This window comes from Globicephala melas, chromosome 12 (genome assembly GCF_963455315.2).
Source record: "Globicephala melas chromosome 12, mGloMel1.2, whole genome shotgun sequence".
In the NCBI taxonomy this organism is placed as follows: domain Eukaryota; kingdom Metazoa; phylum Chordata; class Mammalia; order Artiodactyla; family Delphinidae; genus Globicephala; species Globicephala melas.
In genome coordinates, this window is record NC_083325.1 from 44,122,460 (window position 1) to 44,142,098 (window position 19,639).

Below are 19,639 nucleotides of genomic sequence, written 5' to 3' on the forward strand. Positions count from 1 at the left end.
AGCCCGAGCCTCCACACCTTACACCCAGTGACATCGTTTCAAGGGGCACAAATCGTGCACCCTAACAACTGCTTCTGCAAATACCTTCTCAGTTATCACATCAGGACCACACAATGGTAAAAAGCAGGAGGGTAAACAACCCTAGTATCACCCATTCCCTCCAAATGGAGGTCTGAGAGACGTTCACAGACTTGATTAAAATTAGAGGACCCAACGCCGCCAGTGTCTTCTGAGAGAGAGAGAGAGAGAAGCTCCCTCTTGGTAGAAGAGCGCTTACCCATTTGTGATATGTTCTTTAGCTCCATGTGCAAGTGGGTTTGAGTCAACTGATTCCACTGTAGGAGTATAATTTCCTAGGTGTGTGAATCTATTAAAAAGTCATTTTTTAGCACTTCATAGCACCTCTGCATTTTTATGCCCTGGAACATTCTTTGTGATAAAAAAATGAGCAAATTGTTTTCTAATGAATGGCAGGCTAAGTTCCTAAAATTATCAGTTACATAGAAGTCATTACTTTGCTTCAAACAACACAGAAAATCAAGGGGTGTGCAAAGGGAAAATCATTTATGAAGGTAGCATTAAATTCCCTTAAATCACTAACCATTCATCTTTCAGAAGAGTTACATGGCAAACAACAGGCCTTTGAAATGATTAATTTCAGCATATCGGGGTTTAATAGATATTGTAACTTCAGTTCCCTCCACCTTGTCAGAGAACAAGAAACTTGCCACCTTCTACCTGCTCAGGGCAGCTCTGAGCGTAGAACTCACAGAATTAGGGGATTCAGGGAAGAAGAATAATTTAGCCTGGAGAGAAATGCTCTGGAGTAGCAGAGCATTGCCCCGTTTGCCCTCCACGTGCTCAGTCACCCTCCCAGAGTGAGACCTGAGCTTAGCTCTCATGCAACACATATGCAACTGCAGGGCTCTGTACCAAATCTTAGGCTCTTTATGGTCCCTCCACCGTGGGATGGAGTGGTTTTAACAGATCTCAGTATGGTAAATTCAGCAGCACCTGCTAGCATGACTGTCAATTCTTAGAAACTCTCACACTACAAGCTCACAAAGCATCTACTGATCAGTGATGACAAAGGGCTTCTGTCAGGCCAGGGAAGCTGAGGAAAGTGCCAGGAGAGCTGGGCTGTTTATTCGTTGATGTCACCATGGATGGGAGCATGGTCCCGCTACATCATGCTCATCAAACCTCAGGCAAACTTGAAATGTGGATTCACTGATTAAAATAAGGCATTTTTCAAAAATGGGGGGCAGGTTCTCTCAGCAGACTTCTGTCCTCAAACATAGCATGAAAGGTAAAAAGAGAAACTGGGATTACCTATAGATGGTGGTTTGTTTCAATTCAGGGAACTCTATCTAAACTTTTCCCATATTTTTACACTCTGCCACTTGGGACCATGTTCTTTGTTTCATTGTAAATCTGCTGACTAAGAAGCTTTGTCTGTAAAAAGAACTTTTCAGTTCTTTTTGCCTCGGGTTATTGTAATAGATTTAAACCAAATAAACATTTAATTCCTAATGGATGGAGGGTATGAAGATAAAAAATCATTTAACCAAGAGCAGTTCCATGGCAAGATGGGGCATCATTCAGTTCTACATGGGTCACACCTTTCACCACAAAAGTAAGACCACCCATCGGTGCTAACAAAACAAAGGTAAAAGTGGTTTGCTGACAAAAAACAGATTTGCAGACCATTTTGAGGACAGATTAATTTACTTAAATATGCAGAGAAGCAGGCTAAGTAAATGTGTCCATTCATCTACTCGCTGAAGAAATATCTGTTCACTACGTACAAGGCACTGTGTGAGGCACATGGTGGTGACCATGATAGGCACAGGACTGACCCTTGATAAACTGAGAGTCGCATAGACGAAGTTTATAATTCAGTGGAACTTTAACTAGCTTGATACCATGGACCCATGTATTAAGGAACTAAGGATTCAAGGCAGCTATTAATTTGGGGCTGAAACAAAAACCACAAATCTAAAGCAAACCAACCCCCCTAAACATGATGTACAGTTTACTTCATAGGATTTTCTTTTTGTTTAAGTTCACAAATCTATACAAATTGATTTGGAAAGGATATGAGATAATAGAAGTAGATAAGCTTTAGAGCCTTCCCCACTCAGCCATAAGCATGGTTTAAGAAAAAGTTTGGAAATCCCTAGTGCTAGACCACTCTGTTTTGAGGTCATTTGGTGCTAGGACCTGTCAATTCAGAGATGAGGGGGCCACCATTTATAGAAGGCTCAGAATCTGCTTCTAATCTTTGTTCGTAAAAGCTTCTTGGTTTCCTAAGGAACATATGGCCTAGACTGAGAGTAAATATGTACCAGAGGGACTGAAAGATTAATGTAAGAGTATTCACAGATTCCTTCTTTATAATCCCCTGCTAAGAATAGTTCTGGCACTGCCACCTCAGTGTTTCCTCACACTGGCTAGCTGAAATGGATGAAGGGTGAGGTTGCCTTGTGGGGGAAGGCAGTCTGTGGAGTGGAAAACATTCTTTTCCCATCCCCTCACCATGGAGGATTAGGAGAAGGATTCCACTCAGGACACAACCTCCCCCCCCACCTTCAATACATGTCTGGGGGTGCTCAAACCACCCTCCCCAGAGTGAGGCACTAGAGGGAGGGGGAGGACAAAGATCACCCTTCAGGATCCTGATCTGCCTGCAAATCCACAAGTAGGGGTTACTGAAAGATAATGAGATGCTGACAGCCAAATGGTGAATATTGCAAGGGGCCCCTGGTGCCTGGGGATGAGTCCCTGTCCATGGGAACTGTTGCAGGCACTGCTCATTCAACCATATGAAAGGAAACTTGTGGAATATATGACTGAGCAGAGAAGTTGCCTGATCCCCTAGATTCCCTCCTAAACACTCACTGTCATATTCTGCCTGCCAAAGGAGACAATGACCCTCAATGCCACAGAGATGTAGCTTAGGAGTAAGGGTCTCTCCACTTAAGGCTGGTGTTTGAAATTGCCTAAAGGCAGAATCCTTTAACCTGAGGGCTGGAAGGGGCCAGGGGTGTCCACTACTTAGAGAGAGAAATTTCCAAACTGCATTATGAATGTAAAGACAAGATGCTGACAAGATCTTAGACTTTGATATCTAATCCATGGGTGTCAGTTGGAAATCAACTGGAAATCAACCTAAATCTTGTTGTTAAGGAGTTTATTCATTCATTCAACAAATATTTATGGAGTGCTGGCACTGTTATCAAATTTGGAGATAAAGTAGTATATCAGAAATTTTGCTTTCACAGAGTTGACATCCTAGTTTGAGGAGAGGGGTTAAGAAGAATCTCCTAATCTGGTAAACAACAAAGGCCTGTGATTGTTCAACTCTTAAGGCAATCCTCAGACCTCCAACCAACAGGATTAAAAAAGAAGTGGCATTGATCCCACTTCTGACACCAATCCCACATCCCACTTGTTTTTTTTGGCTGTCACCCACGGCATGCAGAACTTCCCTGATCCCTGGTTTAGGGATCAAACAGCGACCCGTGCAGTGGAAGCTCAGAGTCTTAACCACCAGACCACCAGGGGAGTCCACCAATCCCACATCTGATTGCCTGAAGCCCTTGCCAGAATGCAGTCAGCCACTTTCCAGGTAAACACTGGATATCTATTGAGGTTTTAGATATAAGAGAAAAACCAAGGGCAGCTAAATTTTGCTTTGACTCTCACTGAGCCAACTCTTTTTGTAAAAGTCAGAGATTCCAGAACAAAAAAACAAGGGAAATGGAAAGATGTGAAAGGTTTCAAATGTTGGGGAGGTAATGGTAGTAATAATAAAGTTGATATAAAACTGTCATTAACTAACTTTTGCTTTAAAAAATGGCCAAGATGGAGACTGATTTCAAATTAAAATTTTTAAATGTGACGATTTCTACTTTAAAATATGTGTACTATCTCACTGAAGAAAAGCCCAGAATTAGAAGGCTTCACTGGTAAATTCTACCAAACATTTAAAGAGGAATTAACACCAATCCTTCTCAAACTTTTCCAAAAAACTGAAGAGGAGGGAACACTCCCAAACTCATTTTACGAGACCAGCATTATCCTGATACCAAAAACAGAAAAGGACATTACTAGAAAAGTATAGGCCAATATCTCTGATGGATACAGATGTAAAAGTTCTCAATCACATACTAGCAAACCGAATTCAGCAGCACATTAAAAGAATCATTCACCATGATCAAGTGGGATTTATCCTGGGGATGCAAGGATGGTTCAACATATGCAAATCAATCAGTGTGATATATCATATTCACAGAATGAAAGAAAAGAAATATATGATAATCTCAACAGACGTGGAAAAAGCATTTTACAAAATTCAACATCCATTCATGATAAAAACTATTAACAAATTAGGAATAGAAGGAACATATCTCAGCAAAATAAAGGCCATATAAGACAGGCCTATAGCTAATATCATACTTAATGGTGAAAGGTTAAAAGTTTTTCCTCTAACATCAGGAACAAGACAAATGTGCCACACTATTCAACATAGTACTGGAAGTCCTAGCTAGAGTAATCAGGCAAGAAAAAGAAATAAAAGTATCAGAATTGGAAAGGAAGAATAAAATTGTCTCTATATTCAGATGACATGATTTTACATACAGAAAATCCTAAAGACAACCATAAACCTGTTAAATCTAATCAATGATTTCAGTAAAGTTATATGATACAAATTAACACAGAAAAATCAGTAGTGTTTCTATAAACTAACAACAAACTTTCAGAAAAAGGAATAAAGAAATCAACCACATTTACAAGAGCATCAAGAACAAAATATTCAGGAATAAATTTAACTATGGAGGTGAAAGATCTCTACTCTGAAAACTATAAGACATTGATAAAAGAAATTGAGGAAGAGGCAAATAAATGGAAAGGTATCTCATGTTCATGCATTAGAAGAGTATTGTTAAATTGTCAATACTACAAAAGCCATCTATAGATTAAATGCAATCTCTATCAAGATTCCAATGGTGGGACTTCCCTTGTGGCACAGTGGTTAAGAATCTGCCTGTGAATGCAGGGGACACGGGTTTGAGCCCTGGTCCAGGAAGATCCCTAATGCTGCAGAGTAACTAAGCCCCTATGCCATGACTACTGAGCCTGCACGCTACAGCCCATGAGCCACAACTATTGAGCCCATGTGCCACAACTACTGAAGCCTGTGTGCCTAGAGCCTGTGCTCCACAACAATAGAAGCCACCGCAATGAGAAGTCCATGCACCACAATGAAGAGAAGCTCCTGCTCACTGCAACTAGAGAAAGCCCACATGCAGCAACGAAGCCTCAACACAGCCAACAATAAATAAATAAATAAATAAATAAATAAAAACATATTAAAAAAAAGATTCCAATGGCATTTTTTAACAGAAGTAGAACAAACACTCTTAAAATTTATCCAGAACGACAAAAGACCCTGAATAGTCAAAGAAATCCTCAGAAAGAAGAACAAAGCAGGAGGCATCACACTTCCTGACTTCAAGCTATACTATAAAGCTATAGTCATCAAAACAGTATGGTATCAATATAAAAGCAGACAAATAGACCAATGGAACAGAATCAAGAGACCAGATATAAACCCAAGCATGTACAATAAACTAACATTTGACAAGGGAGCCAAGAATACTCAACAGAGAAAAGACAGTGTCTTCAATAAATGGTTCTGGGATAACTGGATAGTCACATGTAAAAGAATGAAACCAGACCCATAACTTACACCACTCACAAAAATTAACTCCAAATGGATTAAAGACATTTAAATGTAAGACCTGAAACCATGAAACTCTTAGAAGAAGACATAAGAACAAAGCTCTTTGATATAAACCTTGGTAATGATTTTTTGGATACAACACCTAAAGGGCAAGAAACAAAATAAAAAATAAGCAAGCAGACTACATTAAACTAAAAAGCTTCTGCACAGTAAAGGAAATCATCAACAAAGTGAAGAGACAATCTATGGAATGGGAAAAATATTTGCAAACCATATATTGACAAGGGGTTAATATCCAAAATATATTTAAAAACTCATACAACTCAATAACAAAAAACCAAATAACCCCATTAAAAAATGGGCAAAGGACCTGAATAGACATTTCTCCAAAGAAGATATATGAAAGGCCAACAGGTATATGAAAATATGCTCAACATCACTAGTCATTAGGGAAATACAAATTAAAACCATAATGAGGTATCAATTCATTCCTGTTAGAATGCCCATCATCAAAAAGACAAGAGATAACAAATGCTGGCATGGATGTGAAGAAAAGGGATCCCTTGTGCACTGTTGGTGGGAATGTAAATTGGTGCAGCCACTATGGAAAAAAGTATGGAGGAGCCTCAAAAAATTAAAAATAGAACTACCATATGATCCAGCAATTACACTTCTGGACTATATCCAAAGGAAATGAAAAACACTAACTCGAAAATATATCTGTACCCCTATATGCACAGTAGCATTATTTACAATAGCCAAGACATGGAAACAACGTAAGTGCCCATCAATGAATGAAATGGACAAAGAAGTTGTGGTATACACACACACACACAATTACTAGAGTTACCCATAATTTACAAGTAAACTACATCAAACAGGTGCTAAGACAATACAATTTAAATGTTAAAAGCTAACTTTTCTAACTCAGAATTTTTTTTTAAGAGAGAGGTGACCTTGCCAGTCTGAGATAAACAGTAGAGGCTAGCAGGAAGCCCAAAGCCTTTCTGAGGGAAGAAATAAATATGCTTTAGCTTGTTTATTTATTTATTTTTTTTTTGCGGTACGCGGGCCTCTCACTGTTGTGGCCTCACCCGTTGCTGAGCACAGGCTCCGGACGCGCAGGCTCAGCGGCCATGGCTCACGGGCCCAGCCACTCCACGGCATGTGGGATCTTCCCGGATCGGGGCACAAACCCGTGTCCCCTGCATCGGCAGGTGGACTCTCAACCACTGCGCCACCAGGGAAGCCCTAGCTTGGTATTTTGATTTGTGATTTGTGACTGTCAGTTATGCAGCTTCTAAGGTGAGAAAACAGGGGTGGAGGGTTTGAACCTCTCATTCTTTTCATAAAAGGTGGAAAATGCTATAACACGCAAGACAATGTTATAAAGACGGTGTAGAAACAGAAAGGGTTAAGTCCCACATTCTTTTATTCATCCCTGGACAGAGAGCCCGAAGCTGCAAGCCTCAGCACTTGTTCATAAAGGACCCTGAAAAAATACAGACTGCTGACTCAGGTGCACTGAGAAAATAATCCCTAAGCTAACTATTACATCCACTTAGAAAAATAAAAATTAGTGAATACTTTAATGCCAATTTCCATAAAAATAGTTCAATTTGTATTTATTTTGTATCTTTTATCATAAAGTTGGAGTTCTGTCTGAATACAGGTTCCAACTGAATATATTAAATAAAAATCTCCATTATTACTGTTCCCCATGCAGATGGTTAATCTAAGCAGTTAGGTGAGGAGGAGGTGGGAACATGGCCCCACCAGGTGCAACTAGGAAGATTAATGGCTGGTCAGTATATTTGGATTTTTTTTTAATTAATGTTTTTTTGAAATTATTTTTTAATTTTTATTTATTTTATTTTTGCCTGTGTTGGGTCTTCGTTGTCCCATGGGCTTTATCTAGTTGTGGTGAGCGAGGGCTACTCTTCATTGCAGTGCGTGGGCTTCTCATTGAAATGGCTTCTCTTGTTGTGGAGCACGGACTCTAGGCACACAGGCTTCAGTAGTTGTGACACACAGGCTCAGTAGTTGTGGCTCACGGGCTCTAGAGTGCAGGCTCAGTAGTTGTGGCACACAGGCTTAGTTGCTCTGTGGCATGTGGGATCTTCCTGGACCAGGGCTCGAACCTGTGTCCTCTGCATTAGCAGGTGGATTCCTAACCACTGTGCCACCAGGGGAGCCGCATATTTGGATTTTAATAAAAGACCATATCCCACATTTGGAGTTATTATTAGATCCTATCTAGAAATTAAGAAAATGCTTTTGTGATTCATTTCTGTGGTCATCACCCAGTTACCACAGGAGGCAAAACTGGGGTTGCATGGTATTTTGATCCATACAAGAAAACGGATATTGGTACCAAACATTTCTATAGTTTTAAATTTCTAACTTCTGTTTTTTTGTCTTAATGTGAAAATACAAATCTCTGGAGATGGACGAAAGATGTTTAAACACTATTTTTAAAGATACTGTGGAACCTCCTAGAGTAACGGAAATAAAAACAAAAATAAACAAATGGGACTTAATTAAACTTAAAAGCTTTTGCACAGCAAAGGAAACCATAAACAAGACGAAAAGACAATCCTCAGAATGGGAGAAAATATTTGCAAATGAAACAACAGACAAAGGATTAATCTCCAAAATATACAAACAGCTCATGGAGCTCAACATCAAAAAACAAAAAATCCAGTTAAAAAATGGGCGGAAGACCTAAATAGACATTTCACCAAGGAAGACATACAGATGGCCAAGAGGCACATGAAAAGATGCTCAACATCACTAATTATTAGAGAAATGCAAATCAAAACTACAATGAGGTATCACCTCACACCAGTCAGAATGGCCATTATCAAAAAAGCTAGAAACAATAAATGCTGGAAAGGGTGTGGTGAAAAGGGAACCCTTCTGCACTGCTGGTGGGAATGTAAATTGATACAACCACTATGGAAAACAGTATGTGGGTTCCTTAAAAAACTAAAAATAGAACTACCATATGACCCAGCAATCCCACTACTGGGCATATACCCTGAGAAAACCATAATTCAAAAAGAGACATGTACCACAATGTTCATTGCAGCACTATTTGCAATAGCAAGGACATGGAACCAACCTAAATGTCCACTGACAGATGAATGGATAACGATGTGGCACATATATACAATGGAATATTACTCAGCCAGAAAAAGAAACAAAATTGAGTTATTTGTAGTGAGGTGGATGGACCTAGTCTGTCATACAGAGTGAAGTAAGTCAGAAAGAGAAAAACAAATACCGCACATTAACGCATATATATGGAACCAAAAAAAAAAATGGTACTGATGAATCTAGTTTCAGGGCAGGAATAAAGAGGCAGACATAGAGAATGGACTTGAGGACTTGGGGTGGGAGGGGAAAGCTGGAGCAAAGTGAGAGTAGCAACGACATACATACACTACCGAGTGTAAAATAGTTGGCTGGTGGGAAGCAGCAGCATAGCGCAGGGAGATTGGCTTGGTGTTCTGCGTGATGACCTAGAGGGGTGGGATAGGGAGGATGGGAGGGAGGCTCAAGAGGGAGCAGATATGGGGACATGCGTGTGCATATGGCTGTTTCGCTTTGTTGTACAACAGAAACTAAAACAGTATTGTGAAGCAATTACACTCCAATAAAGATCTATTAAAAAAATAAATAAAATAATGCAAAAAAAGATACTGTGGAATATAAAAATGCAATGTGACTACAAAATACTGATTTTATAAAATATTGATTTTATAATTCTCATCTTTTATGAGTTGATTCTTGAGGCACTCCTAGACAGTGGTGTAAAAACTATGGCTCATCAAGACTGTCCCACTTATATGTATATGTATAACTGATTCACTTTGTTATAAAGCAGAAACTAACACACCATTGTAAAGCAATTATACCCCAATAAAGATGTTAAAAAAAAAAAAAGACTGTCCCACTTAAATTAGGTAAAGTTTTAAGTGTCTCTAATAATTCTTGATATTGATTTGGCTGTATTTACTGGCATCTTTGATTGTATAGATACAGTTATAATATTAGGTGATAAACACCTTTACATATTCAAAGGCATTTATAAAGGATAGTAATTACTGTTCAATATTAAAATGGCCTGAAGTTCTCTTCTGTGATAATAACACCAGTTTCCATTAGGAAAAAAATTTAAGAATGAGCCGATATTTTCCATGTGCCCCTCCAAAATCTACCCTCCACCTTTCTCTCCTGTTCTGTGCCCTCCATGGCTGGGCTGTTGTGGACTCTTTCAATGGACTGTCTTGCCCTTCAGGTTCTGACTGGATTCAGCTAAAGAGAGGCACCAGTAGAAGATTAGTGAGTGAGAGGAGAATGCAATTGAGGCATCTATTCCTTCAGTACCTCCTTGCTGGGACTCACGTTAGTTACCTTCAACCCTCCCGGTCAGGTCTCAGCTCCTGTAAGGTGGATTGCTCCCATAGCTACCTTCCCCACGTCTGGCAAGAGCTTCCTGCACTTGCCCCTTCTGTCCCTGGGATGGTAATGACTTACTATCCCCAAGGTGCTACCCCATCCCTATTGTTTCTTTTCTTTTTTTTTTAATTTATTTTATTATTTGATCTTTTGGCTGTGTTGGGTCTTCGTTGCTGCGTGTGGGCTTTCTCTAGATGTGGTGAGCGGGGGCTACTCTTTGTTGCAGTGCAAGGGCTTCTCATTGCAGTGGCTTCTCTTGTTGCAGAGCACGGGCTCTAGGCACACAGGCTTCAGGAGCTGTGGCACGTGGGCTCAGTAGTTGTGGTGCACGGGCTTAGTTGCTCCGCGGCATGTGGGATCTTCCTGGACCAGGGCTCGAACCCGTGCCCCCTGCATTGGCAGGCGGATTCTTAACAACTGTGCCACCAGGGAAGCCCCCCTATTGTTTCTTTTAATCCTGCCCACACCTTTGCTAACAGTCCCTTCATCAAGCTCTCCCCAAATTACTTCCTTTTCAGAGTATCTTTCTTTCTTGCTGGGGTCACAACTGACACAGAGTTTAGGCCAAGTGTGAAAGACTTAGGTTATTCCTTTCACTGTCTACCACTTTTATGAAATTCTATCTAAGATATTAGTTGTCTTATATTTATATATTCTTTGAAGCCAACTCTAGGGGAGCCTGAGCCAAGAATCGAAACCAGAAAAGAAAGATTTCTGAAGTTTAAGATAAGAGTATCCAATGCAGTCTTTAGAAATACAATATATAACATGGTGCAAAGACAGGAAAAAGCTCCTATTCAAACAAAGCAAAAAAAAGTTACATTTAAAATATCCATATAACCTTATGACTTTTTGAGCCTACTTTCTTCTATTTCAGGTCTACAATAATTTAAGCAATCTAGTAGTTATGGGGAACAAACTAATGCGCACTCAATAGAGACCCGATTCCCTGCTTGGGACAGGAACACCAAAGACGAGCGTGCATTCTGAGCACTAGACGAGGTTCTGGAAGCGTGGATTCCTGACGATGGAAAAGACTTCCTGACCTTCCTCAGCCACATAAATGCCACAGATGGCTGCTGAGCGCCAGGATGACCCAAGAGTTCACGCAAGGCTAGGTGCTAGCTGGACAGGTGTGGCTGGGTCAAGGAAGCAAGACAGTCTGACGTGCTAAAGCAAAGCTGAAGTGGGGGACCAGCATGCTCGGTAAGCACCTGGAAGGGACTGCATATTGGTAGGTGTAGCCTAGTATTCTTTTGAGAGCAATTACACATTTCTCTCAACTTTCCCACCTGTTGAAAGACTGAAACTGAAGATCGTATGGCTTCTGAAGAATAAGAACTCACAGTGTATTAGAATTATACAAAAAAGCGTAATCAAAAGCCTTCCAGCTACTTAAAAATCAGATGAGTCTAATTAGAAACAATCTATGACTATCATAAATTTTAGGAAGTAGGGATTCAGTTGCTTAAAAACTGATTGATATATAATGTGCAGCTGCCTTCAAGGCACTGTTCTCAATACGACAGATGCCACACTCATCTCACAGGTTCTAAGGTGGAAAGGGATTTAAACCAGAAGTAGAACTGCCTGAAACACTGGTAGGAGGCAAAATAAGTCCCTGCACTGAGTGGGTGTTCCAAGCTCATATCTCCTGTGGTCCTCAAGTATTTGTCTCCCGTTAGTCTTATTGGTGCATGCCTCGGTACAGGTACATAGAACAGGCACCCAGGTATCTGCAGGTATACACAGAAGGGAACAATGAAGGGAAGGTCAAAGACAGTCCCTGGTCAGTAGGGCTTGAAGTAGTCAAAGGGAGCAGTGTCAAGGTTGACAGTCCCGAATATTCCCAGGGAGAACCTGGGTGTTTGATGCCTGGCCCCCTGCACCTGACGTCTGAGATGCTGAGCATCTGCCTCTCTCTCACGCCTGGCATGCTGGAATCTGTGGAGCCCATTTTGCGCAGGTGGAGGACTCAGGGAAGCTGTCTGCCTGACTTATTGTTTGGAGTCCCCCCTACCCCAAGGGCTTGGCCCTGCCCCACGTTCCCTCTCTCATCCTGCTTTCTCACAAATTCTCTGAATGTCTGCCTCGCCTGGCACCCCTTTCTTTTGCAGGTTGGAAGCTGCCTACAGTCCTATCTCTGAGGTTCAAGCTTCCCTAAAATTACTGACAAGGATTGGAGGAGACTGCTTGTTTTCAGTTCTGATTAGGAACTGACTCATGACCATGGAGGCTGCTAACTCAGACACCACTTACTACTCCTTCTCCCCTCGCCCATTCCTGGTGTGGTCCTGCTTAGCTCCCAGCATGCTGTGCAGCTGGCATCCTGCTCTATGGTTACAGTCCCGTCTGGGAACTGATGCTGTCAAGGCTTCTTTAAGTTATCGAAGACATTGCTATGTATAGAAAAGGCTTGACTATTCCTTTGGACCCTGTATTTATATCTTAAAACTGTATTCTTCACTGCATGTTTTACTCACACACCCTGGTGTGAATTATTTTTTTAAATGCCAGTAAAGTGGTGAAATGCCTACCCCTGTATCTCATAACACTATGAAGCATTTTTTCTTTCATATTAAAAAAAGTCAATCCTGTGTATGCTAATCTATGACGACCTTGTGTGATGAAGAAAATGAGGGAGCTTCAAAATTCTGGATTTTAAGACTGAAAATTCTTAGGGTCCTCTCTATCTTCACGTTTCTTACCTCTTCCTAAATTGGGCAGGTATGAGATTTTTACAGACCTGCCCAAAGAGACACCAAGACCAAGAGAGGTTCAGGTGAACCTTATTTTAGGTTAGAAACTAGCTGTAGTGTTTGGATTTAGGAATGTGATTAGATTTCTATATCTTAGTGGCCAGTCTAAATCTCAGCATGATGAATCACTGCGTTGTAGCAAGCAGCCAGAAACAACCTTGGAATAATAGCCAAGTCAACTCATTTCATAATGTTATGTGGAACTGGAAAGGTTGGGTATTTTTTTTTCAAAAGAATGTGTAATTTAGGCCAAATGTTTATTTTAGAGTGGATTATTTAAGTGGGAAGCTTATTCATGTACTTAGGTGCATATGATTTTTAAAAAATTTTCTTTCTTTATTCTTAGAATTAGTTCCTTTAAAAATATTTCCTCTTTGTGGCCACTAAAAAACCATGTCGCAAGCAAAATAAACTATAACTTACAGACTACTGCAGAAAAATCTTTTTTTTTTTTTTTTTTTTTATTAAAAGCGAACTCTGAACCCTCATAGTAACATTTAACAAAGATGCTAGGGAAGAATTAGGGTTTTTTTGTTTTTTTGCATCAATTCAATCTTCTTGCCTGTAGCACACCCACCATTTATTTTATGTTATTTTAACATCTGGCACTAAACTGAAGCAGGAGGAGAAATGACATTTTATTTCTTTGTATTTAAATTTCCACCTAATAGTAAAAGGTGATAGATTAGATTTAGTAAATACTTATTAGGCAGAAAGCCATGCTGAATGCAAAAAACAACTTGAACCGCATTAATGATACATCATGGGACCAGGGTACATGTGAACACTGAACCCATGTCAGTGGAAAGAGCCCACAGAGAATTCTTAAACATCTTTGAGATCCATGAAATTCTCTTTGGATGTTAGAGTTTTTATTTAATATTTATCCTCCTTAGTATGAATATGGTAAATCAAGTAATTGTAGTAATTATGAGTTTTTGTTTGTTTTTTAGAAATGCTAAAGTGTTTCATCAATACTTACAGTAGCACATCAGAAAGCACACCAAAATAATACCAGAAATCCTTTCTACACAGAGGATCCACAGCAACAAAATCAAATTGGTTAGGCCTGGAATGGTCAGACACGTCTGAACACATCTAGGCAGGTGAAGACACATAAGAGAAGGCACACCAAGTGATACGGTGTAATGCACAGACTCTGGGCAGAACGGAAGATTATTTCTCACAATCCACAGATATTCCTCCTAGGCCTTAGAAGCCTGCCTTCCCCCCACCTCCCCAGTCAGCATGCTCCCCCATCAGCCATCACATTCAGGACAGGTTTGGGCTGCCCTGACATCCTCTCTGGGCAAAGGGAAGCCTGGCCTAACCAAATCTCATGTCTAATCAAGTCATTTTCCAAAAACAACTTCTGCAAAGTGTAACCCGCCCTCTCCTCACATTAAAGGCTGTGGGCAGTTTCCCTCAGCTTAAGCCTGTGTGCAGGTTAAGACTCTGTGCATATACATAAATAAAGACTAGCTTAAGTAGCAACTTTTGAGTGCAAAGAAAATGTACTCTGCTTTCAACGAGTTTCTTGTCAAGTGTAATAAATGCAAGCAAACCTGGCAACACCATACCTTTCTTCCACTGAAACTTCTTTCATCTGCTGGTGTGGTTTGGTGCCTTCCATCTCCCTGATGCTCACAGCACAGATCTTGGTGGTGTAATCGACGGCCTTTTCTCTAGCAACGTCACTGTCATAGCCTCGAACAGAAAGACACGGGAAGGGAGCAGAGTTGGTTTGCGGTGGTGCGGGAGCAGGTGTGGAGGAAGGCGTGGCCGGCGCCAGCCACTGGGCTCACCTCCATCCTCCTCCGCGTCAGTGTCTGACTCCTCACTGTCCGCCAGCTTGCTCTCCTGGGTCCCCACAAACTCCCTCGTCCAGATCATCAGGGCCGTGTCGGCACCGCCCACCGTGAGCAGCACAGAGTCGTTGTGCAGCCACCTCACGTTGGTGACGTGGGCACTGTGCCCCACGTACCTCTTGAATCTTGCGTGCTGGCCCTGCAAAGCCGGAAAGTGGCGATGACCCCACTGGGAGTCTCATTATTCCTGTTTCTGCACTATTTCATCCCTGTTACTCTCTAGAGTAGTTTCCACTGGATACAAAGGAAAACGATTCATGTAAGTAGTAATTTCCCTATATTTTTCTAGAGTGTAAGCTCCGCGAGGGCAGGGATTAGCTCTCTTTCTTCCCTAGAGCATTTCCTGCCTCGTAGGTCCTCAACAGATAGTCTGTGAGGGAATGAATAAAATGCAAGCTACAGAACCTATTTCTGGAAGGAGCCTAAGAAAGTATAAAAAGCTTGTTTCTGCTCCTCTCAAGTATCAAATGTGCATTCTCCATAGGTCTCTAGTGCAAACTCCTGATGGCAAGTCTGGTTGAAATTAGAGATCAGAAATGTCTCCCTGGTCATCCCCCACAGTGAGTTTTGTACCACAGCCCAGGCTGTGACAGAAGAGCAAGGGCCTTCTTATGATCCTGGGGCAGCAAGTTAAGGTTTAAAACGAACTCAACAGTTTCTGCCACAGACACTGGAAACAATTCCTAACACTGGAAACACTCAAGTAATTGATGTTAAAACAAAGTAAGCTCAAAGAAAAAGGAAAAAACAAACAACATCAACCCCCCTCAAAATAAAGACATGAACTGAAAAATCCAATTAATAAACGAGTTGACATGGCACCTTAAAAAACACCAAAAAAACAAAGTAAGCTCCTTTTTAAACAAACATAACCAAGTAAACGGAACCCAGTTTATCAGTCACTACTGAAAGCTCTTCAGAGTGGCACCCAGGTCACACCACCCCAGTGGGGAAGGATGAGGGTTGCTCATCCTTCAGCTGCTCACCCCGGTGCAGACCTGACAAGCAGTGAGAAGCCCATGCTGGCACCGGAGACCAGCTTCCATTTTTGACACACGAGCCACAGCCTGGCAAAAACAGCTCCAGCAGGAGCCACTGAGAGAGGCAGAGTTTTTCTAGCCTCTCAGTGACTCCCGGGGAATACCTTATGCAACGTGGGAAGCTGCATGCACTTTCTGAGGTCACGCGAGGGCCACTGGTGTCTCAGATGAAAACTTTATTCAATCATTGACAAGAGGCTTCCAGACGGTTTTGGACGGGCATGCTGGGAAACCTGAAACCAGCCCAGAGGCGTGGCAGGAGACAGAGGCAGGAGAGTGTGTGACTTTGAAATACTCTTGGTCAAGATCTCTGTGTATCTGGCTGACCCCTAGCTGACAGCAGAGTGGAAGTGCCCACCCCTCGGCAGAGTACTAAGTCTAGAAAGATTAGGGGAGCAAGCAGGCAGGCAGCATTTCTAGGAAGCCTTCCAGAGCCACTACTTGCTAGAGAATAGGCAGAGCAAAGTAAGGATTTCCAAGGGAAACAACTGTGTGACCATGTGAGATCCAGAAGGCATGGAAACAAAGAGGACGGTCAGAGTGGCTACAGCCACGTGTCCTGCTGGTCTTCCTCCTGGAAGCGGGAACTGACCCGTTTTATCAACTACAAATGTAAGCTGGTCTCTTGAGAAGAGGAGAAAGTGAAAGAGCTTGAGAAATGCCTCTCCATACTCCTACGTCTAGACAGGACAGAAGAAACCCAAAAGAAAAATACGAAGTTAAAAATATTCTAAAGTGATCAGAGTTAGGTAGCAGGGCAAAAGAAAGTGCCACACAGGAGAAAGAGAAAGAGGAAAAGGGTCTAAGTCATGGAAGCTGTTTAACAAAGATGATTCAAGATTCTCAGAATAGGAAACAAGATCACTGCTCCACAGAACAATAATGGGAATTCACAGTTACTAGAAGGTTCCAGGAAGCTAGCTGCTCCCCCAGGAGCAGGGTGTTTGGTGGTTCCCTGAGGGCCTATGGACGGAGTCTCCTGGAGACCTGGCACAGCAGGTCAGATGAGCTGTCTTTCTGGGTCATCACGCCAAACTATGCATTTTTGTAACACCCATCAGGACTCACTACCACAACCTTCCTCTTCCATTGGGTCATGAAAGAAAAGAGAATCTAGAATATGTCTCCAGAGTGCTGGTTGTTAACTGCTTTTAGGTGAGAAATTCCTGAGAATCTGATGAAAGCTATGTACCCTTTCCCCACGTTCACAACATTTTACATATAGTTTCTCTGTCTGTAAAATTTTACGTACAAGGTTCTTCTCTGAAGAACCACTCTCTAGAGACTTTGACATTCTGAGAAGGCAACTTAACAACTTGAGGGTGGATTTTTAAAATGTATGGGAATGTAAACTGATACAGCCACTATGGAGAACAGTATGGAGGTTCCTTAAAAAACTAAAAATAGAGCTACCATACGACCCAGCAATCCCACTACTGGGCACATACCCTGAGAAAACCATAATTCAAAAAGAGTCATGTACCACTATGTTCACTGCAGCTCTATTTACAATACCCAGGACATGGAAGCAACCTAAGTGTCCATTGACAGATGAATGGATCAAGAAGATGTGGCACATATATACAATGGGATATTACTCAGCCATAAAAAGAAACGAAACTGAGTTATTTGTAGTGAGGTGGCTGGACCTAGAGTCTGTCATATAGAGTGAAGTAGGTCAGAAAGAGAGAAACAAATACCGTATGCTAACACATATATATGGAATCTAAAAAAAAAAGAAAAAAATGGTGCTGAAGAACCTAGGGTCAGGATAGGAATAAAGACGTAAAAGTAGAGAATGGACTTGAGGACATGGGGGGTGGGAAGGGTGGGCTGGGACGAAGTGAGATAGTGGCATGGACATATATACACTACCAAATGTAAAATAGATAGCTAGTGGGAAGTAGCCGCATAGCACAGGGAGATCAGCTCGGTGCTTTGTGACCACCTAGAGGGGTGGAATAGGGAGGGTGGGAGATGCAAGAAGGAGGAGATATAGGGATATATGTATATGTATAGCTGATCCACTTTGTTATAAAGCAGAGACTAACACACCATTGTAAAGTAATTATACTCCAATAAAGATGTTAAAAAAAAATAAAATAAAAAATGTAAATGACATGGTGGTATCTTAACCTCTCTGATAGAGTGAAGGGGAACAGCACTGGAAAGGAAGGGAGGCTATGGAAAGCAATCGGCTAGTTATACGGATGGAGTTAAAGGACAGCATCAGGTTTTCTGGGATGTGGTTGACGGTACTGGACAAATGGGTGGGCTCTGACAAAGGAGAGTCTATCTTTTTTTTTTTTTTTTCAGTACACGGGCCTCTCACTGCTGTGGCCTCTCCCGTTGTGGAGCACAGGCTCTGGACGCACAGGCTCAGTGGCCATGGCTCACGGGCCCAGCCGCTCCGCGGCATGTGGGATCTTCCCAGACCAGGGCACGAACCCGTGTCCCCTGCATCAGCAGGTAGACTCTCAACCACTGCGCCACCAGGGAAGCCCAAAGGAGAGTCTATCTTACAGATGCTGGAAACAATGTGATTATCAGGGGACTAATACTCACACTGAGATTTTAAACTGTAAAACTGCATATATAGGGACTTACGTTTGTCATGGATTGAAAAATGCCTGGAAGAGAGATCTAGTAACTCATAGGAAAGGAGAACAAGGAAAAGGGTTAAGAAGAAGACATGACATTAGACTCTAACAAATGGAACTTGAATTTTGGACAAAGATCTACATGATGATAATACAGTCTCATAGGCATCACCAAGACTTGGTGACATAGTATTCAGTGCTAGAACACTGCAATGGGATGCTGTCTTAGTCTGGTAGGGCTGCCATAAAAAAAATCCACATGTTGGGTGGCTTAAACAACAGCTATTTATTTCTCATGGTTCTGCAGGCTGGGAAGTTTAATATCAAGGTGCCAGCCAATTTGGCTTCTGGTGTGGGCTCTCCCGCTGGCTTGTGGACCCCTTATACTGAGCACATAGAAAGTTCCTATCTAGCCTTTCCTCAGTGTCAGTGCGCATGGGGAGAGGGAGTGAGCTCATTGGTGTCTCTTCTTATAAGGACACTAATCCTGTTGGATCAGGGTCCCACACTTATGACCTCATTTTACCTTAATTACTTCTGTAAATGCCCTCTCTACATATCCAGTCACACTGGATGTTAGGGCTTCAACATATGAACTTTGGCAGGGATGCAAACATTCAGTCCATAACAGAGGGTGAAGTGTGGCCAACACACACAGAGCATTGGAGGAGTGACTGTACAGCTAGAAATGTTCATCAGCCTGGGTCCATGAATTTGGGAGGGAAAGAGTGCCAGGAAAATCAGATGGAAAAAAAAGAAGGAGAGAAGTGATACTATCAAAGTGGTTTATATGGGTTAGTGATTTTCAAATGCTTTTAAATTATGAAATTTTTTCTTCAATCAAATCTTACACAGTAGAACTCAAGAATAAAAAGAGAAACAATCCAATGTGAAATAGTGGACAAAAGATTTGTACAAACACTTCACAAATGACAAATAAGCAAACGAAAAAGTGCTTAGCATGATTAGTCATCAGGAAAATGTAAGTTACAAACACAGTAAGATCACACTATCTACTCCTCAGGACAGCTAAATTTTACAAGTCTGACAACACTGAATTATCAACTGGAAATCTCTTACATTTTTGGTGAAAATGTAAAATGATACAATCGTTTTGGAAAAAGATCTGGCAGTTTCTTAAAAAGTTAAACACACATTT

The 19,639-nt window shown here is 41.5% G+C and overlaps 1 protein-coding gene across 2 annotated transcripts in view; it reads right to left on the minus strand.

Moving 5' to 3' along the window:
* Positions 1-19,639, minus strand: part of EML6 (EMAP like 6) — a 320,217-nt gene that overhangs the window by 35,803 nt on the left and 264,775 nt on the right. The window contains exons 27-28 of one of the 2 annotated variants that reach the window (XM_060309467.1): positions 14,778-14,979; positions 14,538-14,679 (exon numbers count right to left, since the gene is read on the minus strand). In XM_060309467.1, the coding sequence (XP_060165450.1) occupies positions 14,538-14,679; positions 14,778-14,979 (344 nt within the window). The remainder of the gene's footprint in view (positions 1-14,537; positions 14,680-14,777; positions 14,980-19,639) is intronic. The other variant, XM_060309466.1, reaches the window with a different exon arrangement.